This window comes from Vitis riparia, chromosome 4 (genome assembly GCF_004353265.1).
Source record: "Vitis riparia cultivar Riparia Gloire de Montpellier isolate 1030 chromosome 4, EGFV_Vit.rip_1.0, whole genome shotgun sequence".
NCBI lineage: Eukaryota > Viridiplantae > Streptophyta > Magnoliopsida > Vitales > Vitaceae > Vitis > Vitis riparia.
In genome coordinates this window covers 20,830,548-20,845,799 of record NC_048434.1, presented here as the reverse complement: position 1 = coordinate 20,845,799, position 15,252 = coordinate 20,830,548, and the positions used below count along the sequence as shown (strand labels likewise).

General features: G+C 31.8%; 2 protein-coding genes, 1 long non-coding RNA gene and 1 other non-coding gene across 4 annotated transcripts; 2 read left to right on the top strand and 2 right to left on the bottom strand.

Annotated features, from left to right (window-relative positions):
• The first annotated feature begins 4,961 nt into the window (after positions 1-4,961).
• LOC117912276 (myb-related protein 308-like) lies at positions 4,962-6,112 on the top strand. Its single transcript, XM_034826806.1, has 2 exons — positions 4,962-5,347; positions 5,430-6,112. The coding sequence occupies exons 1-2, from the start codon at positions 5,085-5,087 to the stop codon at positions 5,893-5,895; spliced, it is 729 nt and encodes a 242-aa protein (XP_034682697.1). The 5' UTR covers positions 4,962-5,084; the 3' UTR covers positions 5,896-6,112.
• Positions 6,113-6,876: 764 nt separating this feature from the next.
• LOC117913528 lies at positions 6,877-8,578 on the bottom strand. The gene is made up of 2 exons (XR_004651109.1): positions 8,228-8,578; positions 6,877-8,136 (listed from the first exon to the last, which is right to left on the bottom strand). It is a non-coding gene; the product is annotated as an uncharacterized LOC117913528 (long non-coding RNA).
• Positions 8,579-10,272: 1,694 nt separating this feature from the next.
• On the bottom strand, positions 10,273-14,980 carry LOC117912310. Its single transcript, XM_034826849.1, has 3 exons — positions 14,845-14,980; positions 12,030-12,143; positions 10,273-10,641 (listed from the first exon to the last, which is right to left on the bottom strand). The coding sequence occupies exons 1-3, from the start codon at positions 14,860-14,862 to the stop codon at positions 10,486-10,488; spliced, it is 288 nt and encodes a 95-aa protein (XP_034682740.1). The 5' UTR covers positions 14,863-14,980; the 3' UTR covers positions 10,273-10,485.
• Positions 14,981-15,006: 26 nt separating this feature from the next.
• On the top strand, positions 15,007-15,080 carry TRNAI-AAU. Its single transcript has one exon. It is a non-coding gene; the product is annotated as a tRNA-Ile (tRNA).
• The last annotated feature ends 172 nt before the right edge of the window (positions 15,081-15,252 follow it).

The following is a 15,252-nucleotide window of genomic DNA, read 5'->3' as shown; positions in this document are numbered from 1 at the left end:
TAAGTTTTTAATAAAAGACTTTATTTTCAACTATCTTATATTTACTTATTTTTTTTTAAAAATAAGGCATTAAAATCTTAATCTCAAATTTTGAAAATACATGAAAAATTCTAAGCTTTTAAATATAAGTATAAAGAATGAGACTAAGGTATAAATAATTGAGATCAAATAATAAGACAATAAGATCTAAAGGCGCACACATCTTCCACTTGAAAAAAATATTAAAATTTATAATAGAAATTATTAAATTCTCTAAAATAAAATTATTAAAATTATTGAAATTTTCTAATGATTTTTCTTTTTATTTTTTAATTCTTTTGAAAATTTCCTTTAAATATTCTTGATAATTTATTTATATAAAATCCAAAACCTTTTTTTAAATTGTTCTTAATACTTATAATTAATATTTAAAATTATTTAGTTTTTTTAATAATAATATAAAATACCATTAATCACCTTACAGTTTATAAATAATGACTATAATATATATATTTTTTTTCCATGCCGCTCCTAACAAAAGTCCTTAGCTCCGCCACTAGTCGTGTCTCTGCAAGGATGAAAATTTCATGATATATTCTGAAAATATTCAACATGGCTAGTTAACTATTCAATAAATATACCTATACATACCACTAAAATATTTCAACTAGACTTATGAAAATGCTAAAATAAAATGTTAATGCATAAATTAATTTTAATTATTTCCTTTAAAAATTATTCAAATTATAAAAACCATCAAAATAATTTATATACATATATGTATATATATATATATATATATATATATATATATATATATATATATATATATATATATAAATTTATTTAATATTTTGAATATTAAATAGATCATAATATTAATATTAAATATATTTTAAATTCTTAAATTATGTATATTATTATTAAATATCACAAATTATATTAATTTTATACTAATTTTTCAATGAAATAACTTCATTATGTATATTATTACTTCTTTATATATATATATGTATATGAATTTTGTTCAATTTCAATTTTTTTCTCAAATTTTTTATTATATTTCTTCATATTATTGTGTTTTTAATTTTGTGATAAAAACAACTTTAATATGATATTATTACTTCTTTTAATATGATATTTTTGAAATTATGAGTTTTGATTAATTTTCTTAATCAAGATTTTGTATCAAAATATTCATATATATATATATATATATATATATATATATATATATATATATATATATATATATATATATATATATATATATATCCCGATATGTTTGTAAAATCGAATTATTAATATATATGGATCAAGACTGATATTTTCATATTGGATTGTTCGCTCATAACATATTAACACTTAGTAAATATAATTTAATATTTCACTTGAAAAAATTAAAAAAAAAAAGTGACTTACAAATACATATTTATTTTAAATTTAAGGTGTCAAAAATAATAGAATTTGAAATGAGTATTTTGTAATATAAATATAATATTATAAAAAAATATTTTATTTGTACAAATGGAATATAAAAAGGTTTAAATGAAAGTCTAATCTAAATAATTTTACAAATAAGGTGAATTTAATATAATAAGATTTTGATTTTGATAAGGAGATATTAAATATAAATAAAATAATAAAGGATTTGAATAGGAAATTTTGGACGAGGCGGGAGAAAACTAAAATTCAAAATCGTTTCGGCGGTAAGCCGTCCGATATTTCTCGGATATCGGTTGGGCAAGATATTCGGTCCGAGTTTCGAGAGATTTTCACGTGATTTTCGGAGATTTCGGCGCCATCTGAATTCTACGGAAATTTCACCCGTTATCGGCGCCAGGCCGGTCCCTTGGGGATTTTCACGTGATATTCGGAGATTTCGGCGTCATCTGGATTTTAGGGAAATTTCACCCGTTATTGGCGCCTGTCGTGAAATTTTTGGATATTTTCAGGCGATTTTCGCAGATTTCGGCGCCAAGTGGACGGTCGGATCATGGTCCTAAAATTTTTATCCCATATGAAAAAAGAACACGCTGAACCGCTGGGCTTGTTTCACTTTAATTATATATAAAGCACTTTAAATTTTAATATATGCAAAATGTTAAATAAAACATTAAATTAATAATTTTAATTATCTTATGATAAAATTTTCATTTATGTTAAAATTTTAAAAAATCATTATAATAATTTTTTAATGACATTTTTTCTTTTACATTTATCTATATATATATATATACTATAAAAGCCATGATATAGTTTTATCGAAACTTTTTTTACCTTTTTTTTTTTTTTTAGTATTTACCAAATTGTCACAACACTATCTCAAAGCACTGTTATGCAAGTTTTTTTGTAACTTTTTAAAACCTTTTTTATCCAACTTTCTTTTGAATATTTATCAAATTATCATTCCACAGCATGCCATTGACCCATTCTTGATATTATTGTAATTTCAACCAACTCTAACCCTTTTTCCAACTTAGACATATTTTATTACGATGATATTTTATTTTTATTTTTATATTATATTTGCAATTTTACCATTTATTCCATGGCAGTCAACTTTATCTCTTCTTCCCATTTAGACACCTTTTTGTTGGGATTGTGTTTTATCTATATTTTTATATTATATTTATCAAATTATCATTCCTTTTGTTTAAGGTTGCACAATTAATAATGATATTTGTGTAATTTGAGCAAACTCCATACCCCTCTCCCCACTTAGATGTCATTTTTGTAGTGCCCCCATGACTTGCACCATGCAAATTTTGCATATAGTAAAATGATGTATAAAAAAAATGAAACAAATTTTACATGGGTAGTAGACACATAATTTCTCAAAATTTTATCCTTAATTAAACCTTTTTATCCCATTATACAAATTACACATGAAATCACAAAATTAAATATTTTTCAATATTTTTGTAAAATCCAAATATCGATACATTTGTATTTATCAATGTTTCAAATCATGGTTTAAACCAAAACCTAGAAGTGTTCCATTATACCAAGAATCATTCAAACTAAGGACGTTCAACATACATTAAGTTTTTAGGTATCAATGGATCTTTACAACTCCACAATTGTTCTTGGAGCACTTAAAACAACTCTACAAGTGCTTTTCAAACACTTAAAAATGCTCTCTCATAGATTATACAAAATTTTGAAACAAGAAAAATATGATAACTAGCTTTGCAAATTGATTATAATAGAAAGATAACTAGTCTTAAGGTCCGATGAATAAGGTTTGCAAGTTTCAAAATGATTATACTCAAAGTATACCAAAGATCAAAGGTTAGACAATATGATGATTTTCAAGTGATAACATATCAATAAATGAAATTCAAGAGTTTTAAATAGAAGTTTCAAATTGAAAGCTCAAGTTACAGCTAAACTGATCAACAAAAATCTAGTTGATGGACACTTTTCAATAGTTATTGGAAGATATGAATCTCAAACAAGTGAAGTTTTGATCGACGGATCCTCGACTGGGTAAGGTCAAACTTCAACCACTCCTTGTCTATTAGCCATCGATCACTTTAATCCATTACTTGTCTATTATTCAATAAAAAAAAATATTGAAGAGAACTTATGTATAATCTTGAAAAACCTTCTTTTCATTTTCTTTTTAGTTCTATAATGTTAAGTTGTGTAACTTTTTCTCTATTGATCTAATGTGATCTTCTTTTTTATCATACTTGAAAATTAAATGTCAAATGCAAGTCTTCATTTTGTTATCATCGAAACTTACATTTAACCAAATTTTGGATGAACAAGATGAATAGACAGCCCAAGCTTTTGTCTATCCAATTTTTTTACTTTTCAATTTAAAATTTATCCTATCTCTTTAGTATTCAAAATAATTTAAGATCAAATTTATTAATCCAAGAATAATAAGAAATCTCAAGTAAACCATTCACAATAAATCTTTACACATGTACAAATTATAGCTCAATTGACCATAGATACAATCTACTAAATATGAAATATATATATATATATATAATTTTATCTACATAGATTTACTTCCATGTGTCTTATATTGGTTAGCACATATAGTCTTCTTTTATGTCCTTAAAGTAGCACCTTGTGTTCCTTAATGATTTGCTTGGAGTTTTTTTTTTTTTTTTTTTTTAAATAAATTTACTATTACTAGTTTTAAAAATTTTAATAATATAAGTTTAAGAAAAAAAGAAAAAAAATCATCATATTTGACATTATTTAAATAATAATAAAAAGTAAATGCACATTGACCAATGATGATATTAAAAATTTAAAATTGTGCTATTTCAAGTATTTAACTATAGACTCCATGATGTGAGCCAATATGAGTTGGTGATACTTTGGTTGCCACTGGATATCAGTCATGACTTCGACTGTACCAGAAATTTGGTCCATTGCTGCTAGTAAAGATGTAGAAATAATTCACATAATGGGCTGTTCAGGAATCAGGATTTGGCTCAGCTGATGGATTGAAGTGGTTGATGATGAGTGGATGAAGTGTGTTGCAAGGGTCTTGATGATGATGGTCAGAATACCAAGTAATTATTGGACTGACATGCATCACCACTGTGGTCTGGGGTCTGGGGTCTGGGCCTGGGCAGGAGAAGAATCTCCCCTACCGCCCTCAATCCCCTAACCTCCTCATCATCTGCCGATTTCCCCAAGGTCCCTCCCCAATCCTCCTGTCTTCCAAGCTTGATCACAATCTGATAAAAAGGGGATAGAAGTATGTATCTGAGTTGCATGAACAAAATTCTTAACCATGGTGTTAAATATTGAGTGAGGTGAGTCAAGGCTCAAGATCCGTCAAACTCGATAAACAGTAGAAAAAGATCCGAATGATGAAATGACATCCACACACAGTGAAGGTGGAGGAGGGTGGGTGGGACACCCTCGAGAACTTTAATTCTACCAACTCACGTTTGGAGCAATTATTGTTACCCATTATCCGCAGTCAAAATCCTATAAAAGGTCCCCCACCATTCAATCCTCTAACAATGGCAGCCGGAGCCCCCGGTATCCCCAACCCACCTCCCTATTAGGATCATCATCACCATCACAACTAATACTACTGCTACTGCTGCTGCTGCTTGCTGCCATTGATGGGTAGGTCTCCCTGTTGTGAGAAAGCTCACACTAACAAAGGTGCCTGGACTAAAGAAGAGGATGACAGGCTTATCACCCACATCCAAGCTCACGGCGAGGGCTGCTGGCGCTCCCTTCCCAAAGCTGCTGGACTTCTCCGTTGCGGCAAAAGCTGCCGTCTCCGCTGGATTAATTATCTGCGCCCTGATCTTAAGCGCGGCAACTTCACTGATGAAGAGGATGAGCTCATTATCAAGCTACACAGCCTCCTTGGTAACAAGTACGTTTCTATAACTCTTGATTCACTCTTCATCACTCAGCTACCGCTCATGGAGGTTTTTCCTTGTTCTTCTGCTGTTAAGGTGGTCTCTTATAGCCGGAAGATTACCAGGGAGAACTGACAACGAGATCAAAAACTACTGGAACACCCATATAAGGAGGAAGCTACTGAGCAGAGGGATTGACCCCTTGACGCATCGACCCATCAATGAGCCAGCTGTGGACGTAGCCACCGTCTCTTTTGGTGGAGTCCTGAAGAAGGAAGAGGTGATGAGTAGTGGGTTTGGATGCAAAAGCCGAAACCCAGATGAAGAAAACTGTCCAGACTTGAATCTTGAGCTCAGAATAAGCCCACCCCATCATCACCCCTCTCCGCCAGTACTGGACAGCAGAGAAAGGAGGATGCTTTGTTTCTACTGCAGCCTGGGATTAGAGAAGAGCAAGGAGTGCAGTTGCAGCAGCGGGAGCGGTAATGGCAGCAGTGATGATTTCTTGGGTATGAATAATGGTGTTTTGGATTACAGAAATTTGGAGATGAAAAGAGATTGAAATTTGTAACTGTAAAATAGACACAAAGGAGGGGAGAAAAGTAGACTGCTATCAGGGATGAATTCCCTTCCAACTGTTCAATTCTCTATCCCCTTGATATATGTAATTATTGAGTTCATGATGCAAGCGTTGATAATTTATTACCTATGGAAATTGTTCTGCAAAAGATTGAGGAATGTCTGTTCATATATTGAATCAAAATATCCTATTGCCTTAATTGCTTCATTGGCTTTTATATTCTGGGTCATAGAAATATCCTTTAACATCGGTACTTTTCCAACTCCCATCTCCACTACAATCTGTTGGATGTATGTAATAAAATTTAAATCATTAAATAAAATAAATAGTATCTAAATACGAGGAATAACAAAGCTCGGATATAAAAATTTGACTTACTTTCTTGTACCTACTACAAAATATACAATTTAGTTGTATCTTCATTGACTGACAATTTTTCATCCCTTCCCCCAATGTTTGGCCAACCGAAGAATAGCATATATAAATGTCATAAAAGTAATGACAATTTTTTCCTTGGTATAAGAATACGGAACCTCAGGAGAAAATGAATACCTGATTTTTTAATTATTTTATTAATAAAAAATATTATATAAATATTCTTAATTTTATAAAGTATCATTAAACAAGTTATTGCGGGTTGGAAACATACGGGAGTGTGTGTCCTTAAATGTAAATGGATGAGAATGTTCATTTCATTTTCAAAAAAATTCATCCTTACTGGATTTTGGTTGGAAATTTTGGGTATCTCATTTAATTGAAGTAGTTGATAAGGTTGTGAGAGGAGGAGAAGCAAGGAAGAGGAAGGCCAAGGAGTTAGGTGTCCTATCTAGTCGGTGTATAGGGGAGGGGGAGGGGGAGGACGCTATCAATAACCATCAACATTTATTGCCACCATCTCCCACACTTCTACCAACCAAACAATAATTGTGGCAACCCAACACACAAATCAACAAAAAGGGATTCTCCAACATAATTTTGCTGGTTTGGGATTCACTCTGTTTTTATACTGGTTTTCTTCACCATGGACAATGGGCTTTCATTATATTTTACCTGTGCAACCACTCAGATTAGCCATGCCATGTTAAGTTATAATACATGTCTTAAGAGGATAATGAGAGCTCACCTTATTGTTAAACCAATCAAAGCTAACCCTCTGTCATTAATTGCCCTAAATGCTTGATTAAAATATGTTGGTTCCATGTTTTTCGTTCAATAACCATTGTTTCAGAGCCCCAATCAAGGTTCACGGACTCACCTGACAATATCTCTGATGGGTTTTATCATATCATACATATTAAGAGGGGAAAAAAATGAAGCTATCTACCATATGGGATGCCTTCAAAGTTTAGATTGATGCTGCACAATATTGAAATGAATAAAAAAAAATGACAATTTCTCAACAACAAATCAAATATTGTGTCACCATGATATTTCCTTAATTAGTTCCTAGATCACTCTACATGACACCTAAGGGGCCATTTCTCCTAGCATACTGCAACCAACATATGCAAGCAGGAACAACTAACTATATCTGACTGAATTTTCCTTCTTCACAACCTGACTGTCATAACACAGGAGGATTGAATATGTTAATTGATGATGATGTGCTCATGTCTCTAACACTTCATGTGTGATTGCGATGGAAAGCCCATGCTTTACCCATTTCGGTTATGATAATAAGGATGATTTAACAAAGAGGCACCAGGTAAGCTAATACAATGTGTGCTACCACCCTGACAGTGACTAAGAGTGCTAACCACTGCACCAATGATGATAATTTGTCGTCTTCCATTCAAACTATAGAAAAGAAATATAACGACTTTGAGTCATATCATAAATATGTAGGTAAGATAAATTTCATGGACATGAATTGAAGCTAGAATCAACATTGTGCATGGGATTACGGATCAAATTGTGGTGAATTGTGACATCAGGGAACATTTTGGACACCCTCGTCAAATCATATAACCAACATTATCATACCTAACATTCATTATGTTAATTTGGTAACACCTGCAGTAGTACATTCTAGTCATGATAATAACAATTACATAACAAACACTATTGAATGTTGTTGTTAAAATGTTGAATTTATGGTCATATAAGATACACGATACGGTGAAATGCATGAAAACACATCACCAGCCCGGTAAATGGTTATTGAATCACACTCTGAGAGGATGCCCAAAGAAGATGAGAATAAAGAACATCTAGGCTTCCTTCCTGAAAATTTGGAACAAATATATGAAAAAGGGCATGGACTTCAGTTTTTAATGTTTCCCAACAAACTTTTAATTTGGAATAGGAACTTAACCTGATGCTAATTCATGGATCATGCACGGGACTATATTAGTTCATCTTCCACTTGATAACTGACAAAAGGGAAAACAAAGAACCCTATCACTCAATCTTGGCAAGAGATGCTAAAATACTTTGGAAAAGAACACAGAGAAAAAGGAGTAGAGCTTGGACAAGGGAAAAACAGGAGGAAAAAGGACAAATAATTCTCTCTTGCCTAGAAAGCAAAAAATGAGGCCCCATAGGACCACGATTCAAAGGCCAATGTGGGTGGTAGTTCGAGGACAGTGTAGCCAATCAGCTGAGATAAAGCTAGTACCAAAGGGCGGTAGCTGCGGAGGAGCTAAAGCCCAAAAAGCAAATGGCCCCTCCACAAATAAAAATGGATTTCACTTTTATGTCTCACCGACCCCTGGCCTTTTTCAAAGATGTTAGGTAGAAAGATTCGAAGCTTCTGATATATATCCATTTGGGCACGACTGTAAAAGGTTGCCTTGGGACCTTCAATGTTAACTAATTTAATATGGCTACTTCCTTCAACCAACATCTTCTTTTAAAATTAGTCAATTTTTTTTTTTTTTCATTTTTGATAGGTAATCTTCTTTTAAAATTAGTCATGCTACATAATTTTTTTTCACCCAATCAACTTCACTGATTGCACACCAACATTGTAACTATACCTAATCTTTTTCCATTTTTCTTCCCAAAATAAAGCAGATACCAGAACTACTCATTCATCAGTAAAGAAAAATGCTGAGCCAAGATCAGTGACAATTAACATTCATCTTTTCAAGCCTATAAATGCAAGTTTGACTAAAAGAACTGTTCAAATGTCATGCCTTTTTCCACAGATGATGTTAGGTGCATGTGCTTTTCGCTTGAAATTAATCTAGGATGTCTCCACTAGTGAAGATAAGCAATTACTAATTCAAGGGGCGCCGTTCAGGTAGCCTAACCATTCATTTCTCCCATCATGCCTACTCTCTCTCTCTCCGAACACATTTTTTGCTTTTTATTTTTGATTGGGAAAAGAAAATTTTAATAATAAAGCGGCAAGGCTATGGGATTATCATTGTTACTTCTCACACTAATGCCCTAGTAAGAGATTTTGTGGTCCTAGTTCAATTGAAAATAATCCACACCTACTTAATCAATAATATGCAGACCTACCAATCATGCACAAGCCTTTGCACAATGGACCCAACTGGTTCCCCTTTCCAGGCCCCCCCCCCCCCCCCCCCCCCCCCCCCCCCCCCCCCACCTGGTCAGCATCTCTAAATATTCAGTATCTTGATTACCACCATCAGTGTAGGCCAATGCTAAGTCCAGCTACCTGGGTTACGAATAAATATAGATTAGGATTGGCAATGGGGCAGACAGTTTCAGGACTACCCTATCCCACCCCTAATGGGATGCATTAGGAGGAGGTGTAATTAGCATAGGAGCAAGTTTGAGATTTTATTTTAAAACCCAGATGGGTTTAGTTATTATATCAATCCATCCCTCCTCATTCCAATTATATGACACGAAATTAAAATTTTCCTCTTTTTCAAAACACATGTAAAATAACAAAATAAGTTAATATCCTATAAAAACAAAATAATTTATGGAAAATTTTATTTATTTACAAAATAATATTGAAGAAAATTTTAAACCAAGCTGGAAAGGAGGGAATGGAATCTAGTTCCCCCTGCCCCATCCCACCCGGCTCAGGTCTGGGATGAAGATGAAAATATATTTAGATAATAGTGGCCAGGTCAGGATGGGGTGAACCAATTCGGGACCCACCTTATTTATGTCCCTAATATGGATCTATCAGCAACTCACCCTAATGTTCAAAGTTAAAACAGTAAAGTCTGCATGTATGCAGGACCTGAAAGCTTTGTCATGGACCAACCCAATACACCTCTAGGCAGCCTAACCAAGCTAAGCCTAAATTGCCATACAAACGTTCAGTGATGAAAATGGTCCTGCTTTTAGAAACAAAAATAAAATTTATGTACTTAAAGAGAACTAGCATAAAGAAGGCCTCAATTATGAGATGAGAACTAGGCTCTAGAATTTAGAAATGATAACTCATGGCCTAAGCATTCAATATATATATAATCAAGGATAAGAATATATAGTTTTCTAGATCACATTGCATTTATCCAAGATCAGAAGAGGAACACAATTCACGTACAAATGAAAAGGGTAAATAAACAAATAAACACCAGGACAAAAGGCAAGAAGGACAAGATGGCCATGGCAGCCTACAAACAACCGAACCTGCAACTAAGTTTGTTTTAGGCTATAATCCATGGTTCCCCGGAAACTATCTGCCTTATCAAGTCTAGCTGTCCCTGAACTTGATGATTCACCCATAGCATCAGGAGAAGCTGCTGTTTGGGATGACTCCCTCTTCAGAGAAGTTGGCATGCCAGAAATTTCCTAAGGGGTAAAGAGTAGTTGAAAAAAATCACAACCATCACCCAAACAAATAATCAGGTAGTACTCTTAAACTGAAGCAAGGCATTAATACTCATAGTTTTTAATTCGTAAAACAGATCATATATCATTTTTCTTTTGCTTTAATTTTTTCGTATCATGCATCATAAGTATTTTTATATACTAAACAATAAACAAAAAAATATGCATGTATTGAAGTATGAAGTACAGAAAAATATATAACCAATTTTATAAAAGATAATAGGATTTAAAGAGTTAAACCATATTGTATCATATGAAAACATGAAATACTAGAGTTTTGAAAAGTCCAATTTAACAAATATGACTTTAATGTATAGGTTCATTACAAAATGCACAAAAATAAACTTCTTAAATTTTTATATATGATTTTTAGTTCCAAATTCTAACTAGGCATATGTACATATATATGTTGTTGATATATATACATAGATGTCTTGTCTTTATGTGTCATCTTCAAAGTTCTAACTTTTCATGTTCATTATCATTCTTCCCCTAATGAAAAATAAATAAATAAATAAATAAGATATATATTAAAAAAAATTTATTCACTAATCACTATCATTGATGATGTTAACATTCAAACCGTTTAAATGAAAATTTTCCAAAATTTATTGTAAAAATAAATTTGCTTAACTTCTAATGTGGTCCTTAATAACAAGAATGTAGCTCTTCATGTAGGATTATTTTACATCTTTCTCTCTTTTATGATCAATTTCTGACAGTTTTGTATATTTTATGATAAATTCTTTTAATAAAAAAATGAATTAGATTTTTTTAAAAATTATGAAAAATAGTTGAAGATGTATGTATATTGCACCATTATATCACATATTGTATCGTGTATTGTGTATCATATATGTATTGATAGAAAAAGGAAAATGAAATAGTCAAGTATAAAGTAAAAAAATATATGATATGTATTGTAAAATACACTTTAAGATAAGATATGAATTTAGATACTCTTCAAGATATATATCTATATATATCATAGTATCATATCATTATTGTAAGTTTTTAAAAATTATGTTGGTTTGTAATGGCTTCATTAATTAGATGCATCATCCACTTGCCTAAGTCACCTATTAGATGAATCATGTAGATTATCTACATGAGAAACATCAAGTTTTCTACATCTAAATCATCAAACATATTTATTTTCAGATAAAAACACAAAATAAATAACCCATCAAAGGTCCTAATGGTTATCACCTAGCACATTCATAGATGGAACTATCCTTTTATTCGATGTCATAAAGGAAACTATTCTTGCAACAATCAAACTAAGCCAAAAACGAAAAATAATTGCTACTACTGCTATCCAGAAAATTGCAAAAGACACTCCAAATTACCTTCATTAAATGCAACCTTAAGTCACAAGGCCGAACTTGATTTCCAATACATGCCATCACGAATTTTGAATATTGAAACAGAACATCAGCAGCAGCTTGTTTTTTTTCTTCAACCTACAATTGCATTTAATGTTTTATAGATAGCATCACAAGAAAAAAATTCAATACCAAAAGAATTAAGTGATTAATGTGAAAATGACAAACTAACTGATGCAGATATGTCCAACATCAGTAACCACTAAAAGGGTGGACCTAAGCATTTTTCCTAAATTATAGAATCACAAGTACTCAATTAGCCCAAAAAAAAAAAAGACTTAGAAGCCAGCAATATAATTTTCCTTTAAAAATAAATTTTCTAAATGCTGACTTTTATTTCAGGAAAAATAAAATTAAACAAATACATATATGCAATATGCATACATTATATCCACATTCATCAACTCAAATATTCATTGGAAATATCATGAGTCATCAGTATCAAACAACACCATAGGCTACCTATAAATAGCTTTTAAAAAATCAAGAATGTTTGGTTTTCAACATGCATTTTTGAATCTACAAAATTCAAAATCACTAAACGGCTAGACAATTCTGTATCAAGCTTTTTCTAACTCTGCAAGGAAGACCTACAGAATTGTCCAATACATCCTTTCCATTAGTGGAACAAAGAAGCTCTCTAGCCAAAGCAAAGCAACATAATGGATCGCCTTCATAAACCCTTAGAACACAATCCATGGTTCAAAATCGCAGTATTGATCATTGACTTGGAGGGTTCAAGGCACATAGGTCTCGACGTCTTGGTTTAGTATCGGGCAATACGCAAAATAAGATAGTTGAGAAGTTCAAAAAATTATAAAAGTATTACAAAAATTATTTTTTAAGAATAATATAATTAAATAAATTAAGAAACTAATAAACTTAAAAATATATTAACATAATAATAAATGGAATGATTTCATAAATTATTAACAATAAATTAGCATATAAAATAATACACCTTATATAATACCATTGCCATATAAAATAATTCATTATCTAAATTAAAGTCATTCATACCATACTTAACATATAAAATAATAATTTTCAAACTCCCAATTCCAAATACTGTTGGCATATAAGGCAAATTGATGCAAATACATGAATACTTGAAACAATAAATTATTTTTGTATAAAACAATACATTTCGCCCTTTTCTTCAAATTCCCAACCCCAAACACCACTTATCCATGCCACTTACCCACACCACGAGAGAGGTTACCCAGTTTGTAGAGGCAAACACTACGGAGATCGAGCAAGGAGAGGCAACACTGACATGCAAAGATCATCGTCAATGAAAGAACATGATGTTTCTCATTGTTCAATCACTACAACGACAGTACCAACACAAAGATGTTCTTTCTTCTTCTTCACTGCCATGGGTCTTTCGAAGAGAATCTCTTATTTTCTTAGTTTTTAGAGATTAGGGGTTTGTTTGGCAACTGTTTTTAAGAACAATTTTCTATTTTCTAGAATAAAAAATCGGGAAAACAAATTTGACAACCAAAAATTGTTTTCTGCTTTTTGTTTTTAAGAATAGAAAACAAAGTATTTTTAGATAATATCTTTTAGTTTTTTTTAGTTGTTTTCATTTGTTTTTTTTTTATTTTAAAAATAATTATATAAATATGTAAAATAATTAAAAATAAAATACTAGGCATAAAAATTATTTTCAAAACATATTTAAAAATATTAAAAACAGGTTAAAAACATTTTATTTTCAAACAAACTTTTGTTCTACAAAACATCAAGAACAACTTCAAAATTTGTTCTTAAAAAATTATTTTTTAGAACTGTTTTCGAAAACAATTACCAAGCAAACCCTAGATTTCTCAGTTTTGGTTGCTCTTAGTTGTGAATTGAAAGGGGAAAAAAAAATATTTTGGGGTTTAATTTGAGAATATTTCGATCCTAGACAATTCAACTCAGAATCTCGTCCGAGTCAATTTGGAATCTTGACTGAATCAACCAAGTTTAACCAGTTCTTGGTTAAGTCTATGCTGAATATGGTATCGGGCATCGGACTCAGTGCAAAAAGGTCCGAAGCGGATACAACTCTCAACCTTGACACCATCTAGTCAAAGCAAAACCCCATAATGGATCATCTTTGAAAACCCTAAAAATACCATCTAAAGATTCTAAACCACTCTTCTCCTCCTCCATCGATTCATCTGTACTAATCAACCAAACTCCCGTAAGAAGAGCAACTCATTCACAAGATTTCAACCCTGCATCTTTATATCCAATCACGATTTTCCCATGTCTAAAGACTACTCCATTATCAGCAGATCCCTCTATGGCTCTTACCCAAAATCAAAAGAAGTTAATAAAATCCCACTGTTCCTTTCCGCTGAACTATAATAAACAACCGTTTATGTCCGTACAACTACCCAGAACCCCCCAATTTATCAATCAAAGGAAGAGAACACAAGGGCAAAAGGCCCAGATGAAACTCAAAAACACTCATTACAGGAAGCTATCCCCAACCTAGTTGACAACAATTCCATGACTATAAATAATTAAAATAAAAAATTCCAAAATATTTATTTCAGAAAAAATCAAAATTTTTAGCTATTCATCAACCAACAAAATGAATCTAAAACAATGCATACTGAGTTTGACATCAGAAAATCTTCCCAAATACATAATGATTGCTTGACGATGAATGATAAGGAGGGATTTCCAAGGGTTAGCGGTAAGAGTAAACGGGAGAATAACATGTTATGCGGAAGTAATAATACGAAGAATGTATAGATAAAGAAACAAAGCAGGAACCGACCTCGTAATCGTCTTTCATGGCCGAAACAAAACCGCCGTCCCCCGATCTTCCTCCCAGATTAGTTTTGATTGTGGCGAACTTGCTTGCCTAGGTAGGGGTGATTTCAGGTATTATTGTATCATATTTTAGATAAAATAGTATGTAGATGAAAACATCCCAACTGGCCTATTAGCTCAGTTGGTTAGAGCGTCGTGCTAATAACGCGAAGGTCACAGGTTCGAGACCTGTATGGGCCATTCTATCATATTTTACAAATATTTATTTTTCAAAACCAGTGAAAACATTAAAAATAGTTAAGTTGTTTTTTCCTTTCTCTTTTTCTCCTCAATATATGCCCATTTTAATCTTTTTCCTCAACATCTTTCTTTCTTTTTTCTTTTTTCTTTTAAATTTGAAAATTTAGTGAAA

What these genes read in the sequence shown, in the direction of transcription:
- LOC117912276 (XM_034826806.1), top strand. Translation starts at nt 5,085, where the DNA reads ATGGGTAGGTCTCCCTGTTGTGAGAAAGCTCACACTAACAAAGGTGCC. An exon ending in CACAGCCTCCTTGGTAACAA is followed by an intron (nt 5,348 to 5,429) that starts GTACGTTTCTAT and finishes TCTGCTGTTAAG; the next exon opens with GTGGTCTCTTATAGCCGGAA.
- LOC117912310 (XM_034826849.1), bottom strand. An exon ending in TAAGGTTGCATTTAATGAAG is followed by an intron (nt 10,642 to 12,029) that starts GTAATTTGGAGT and finishes TTTACCCCTTAG; the next exon opens with GAAATTTCTGGCATGCCAAC.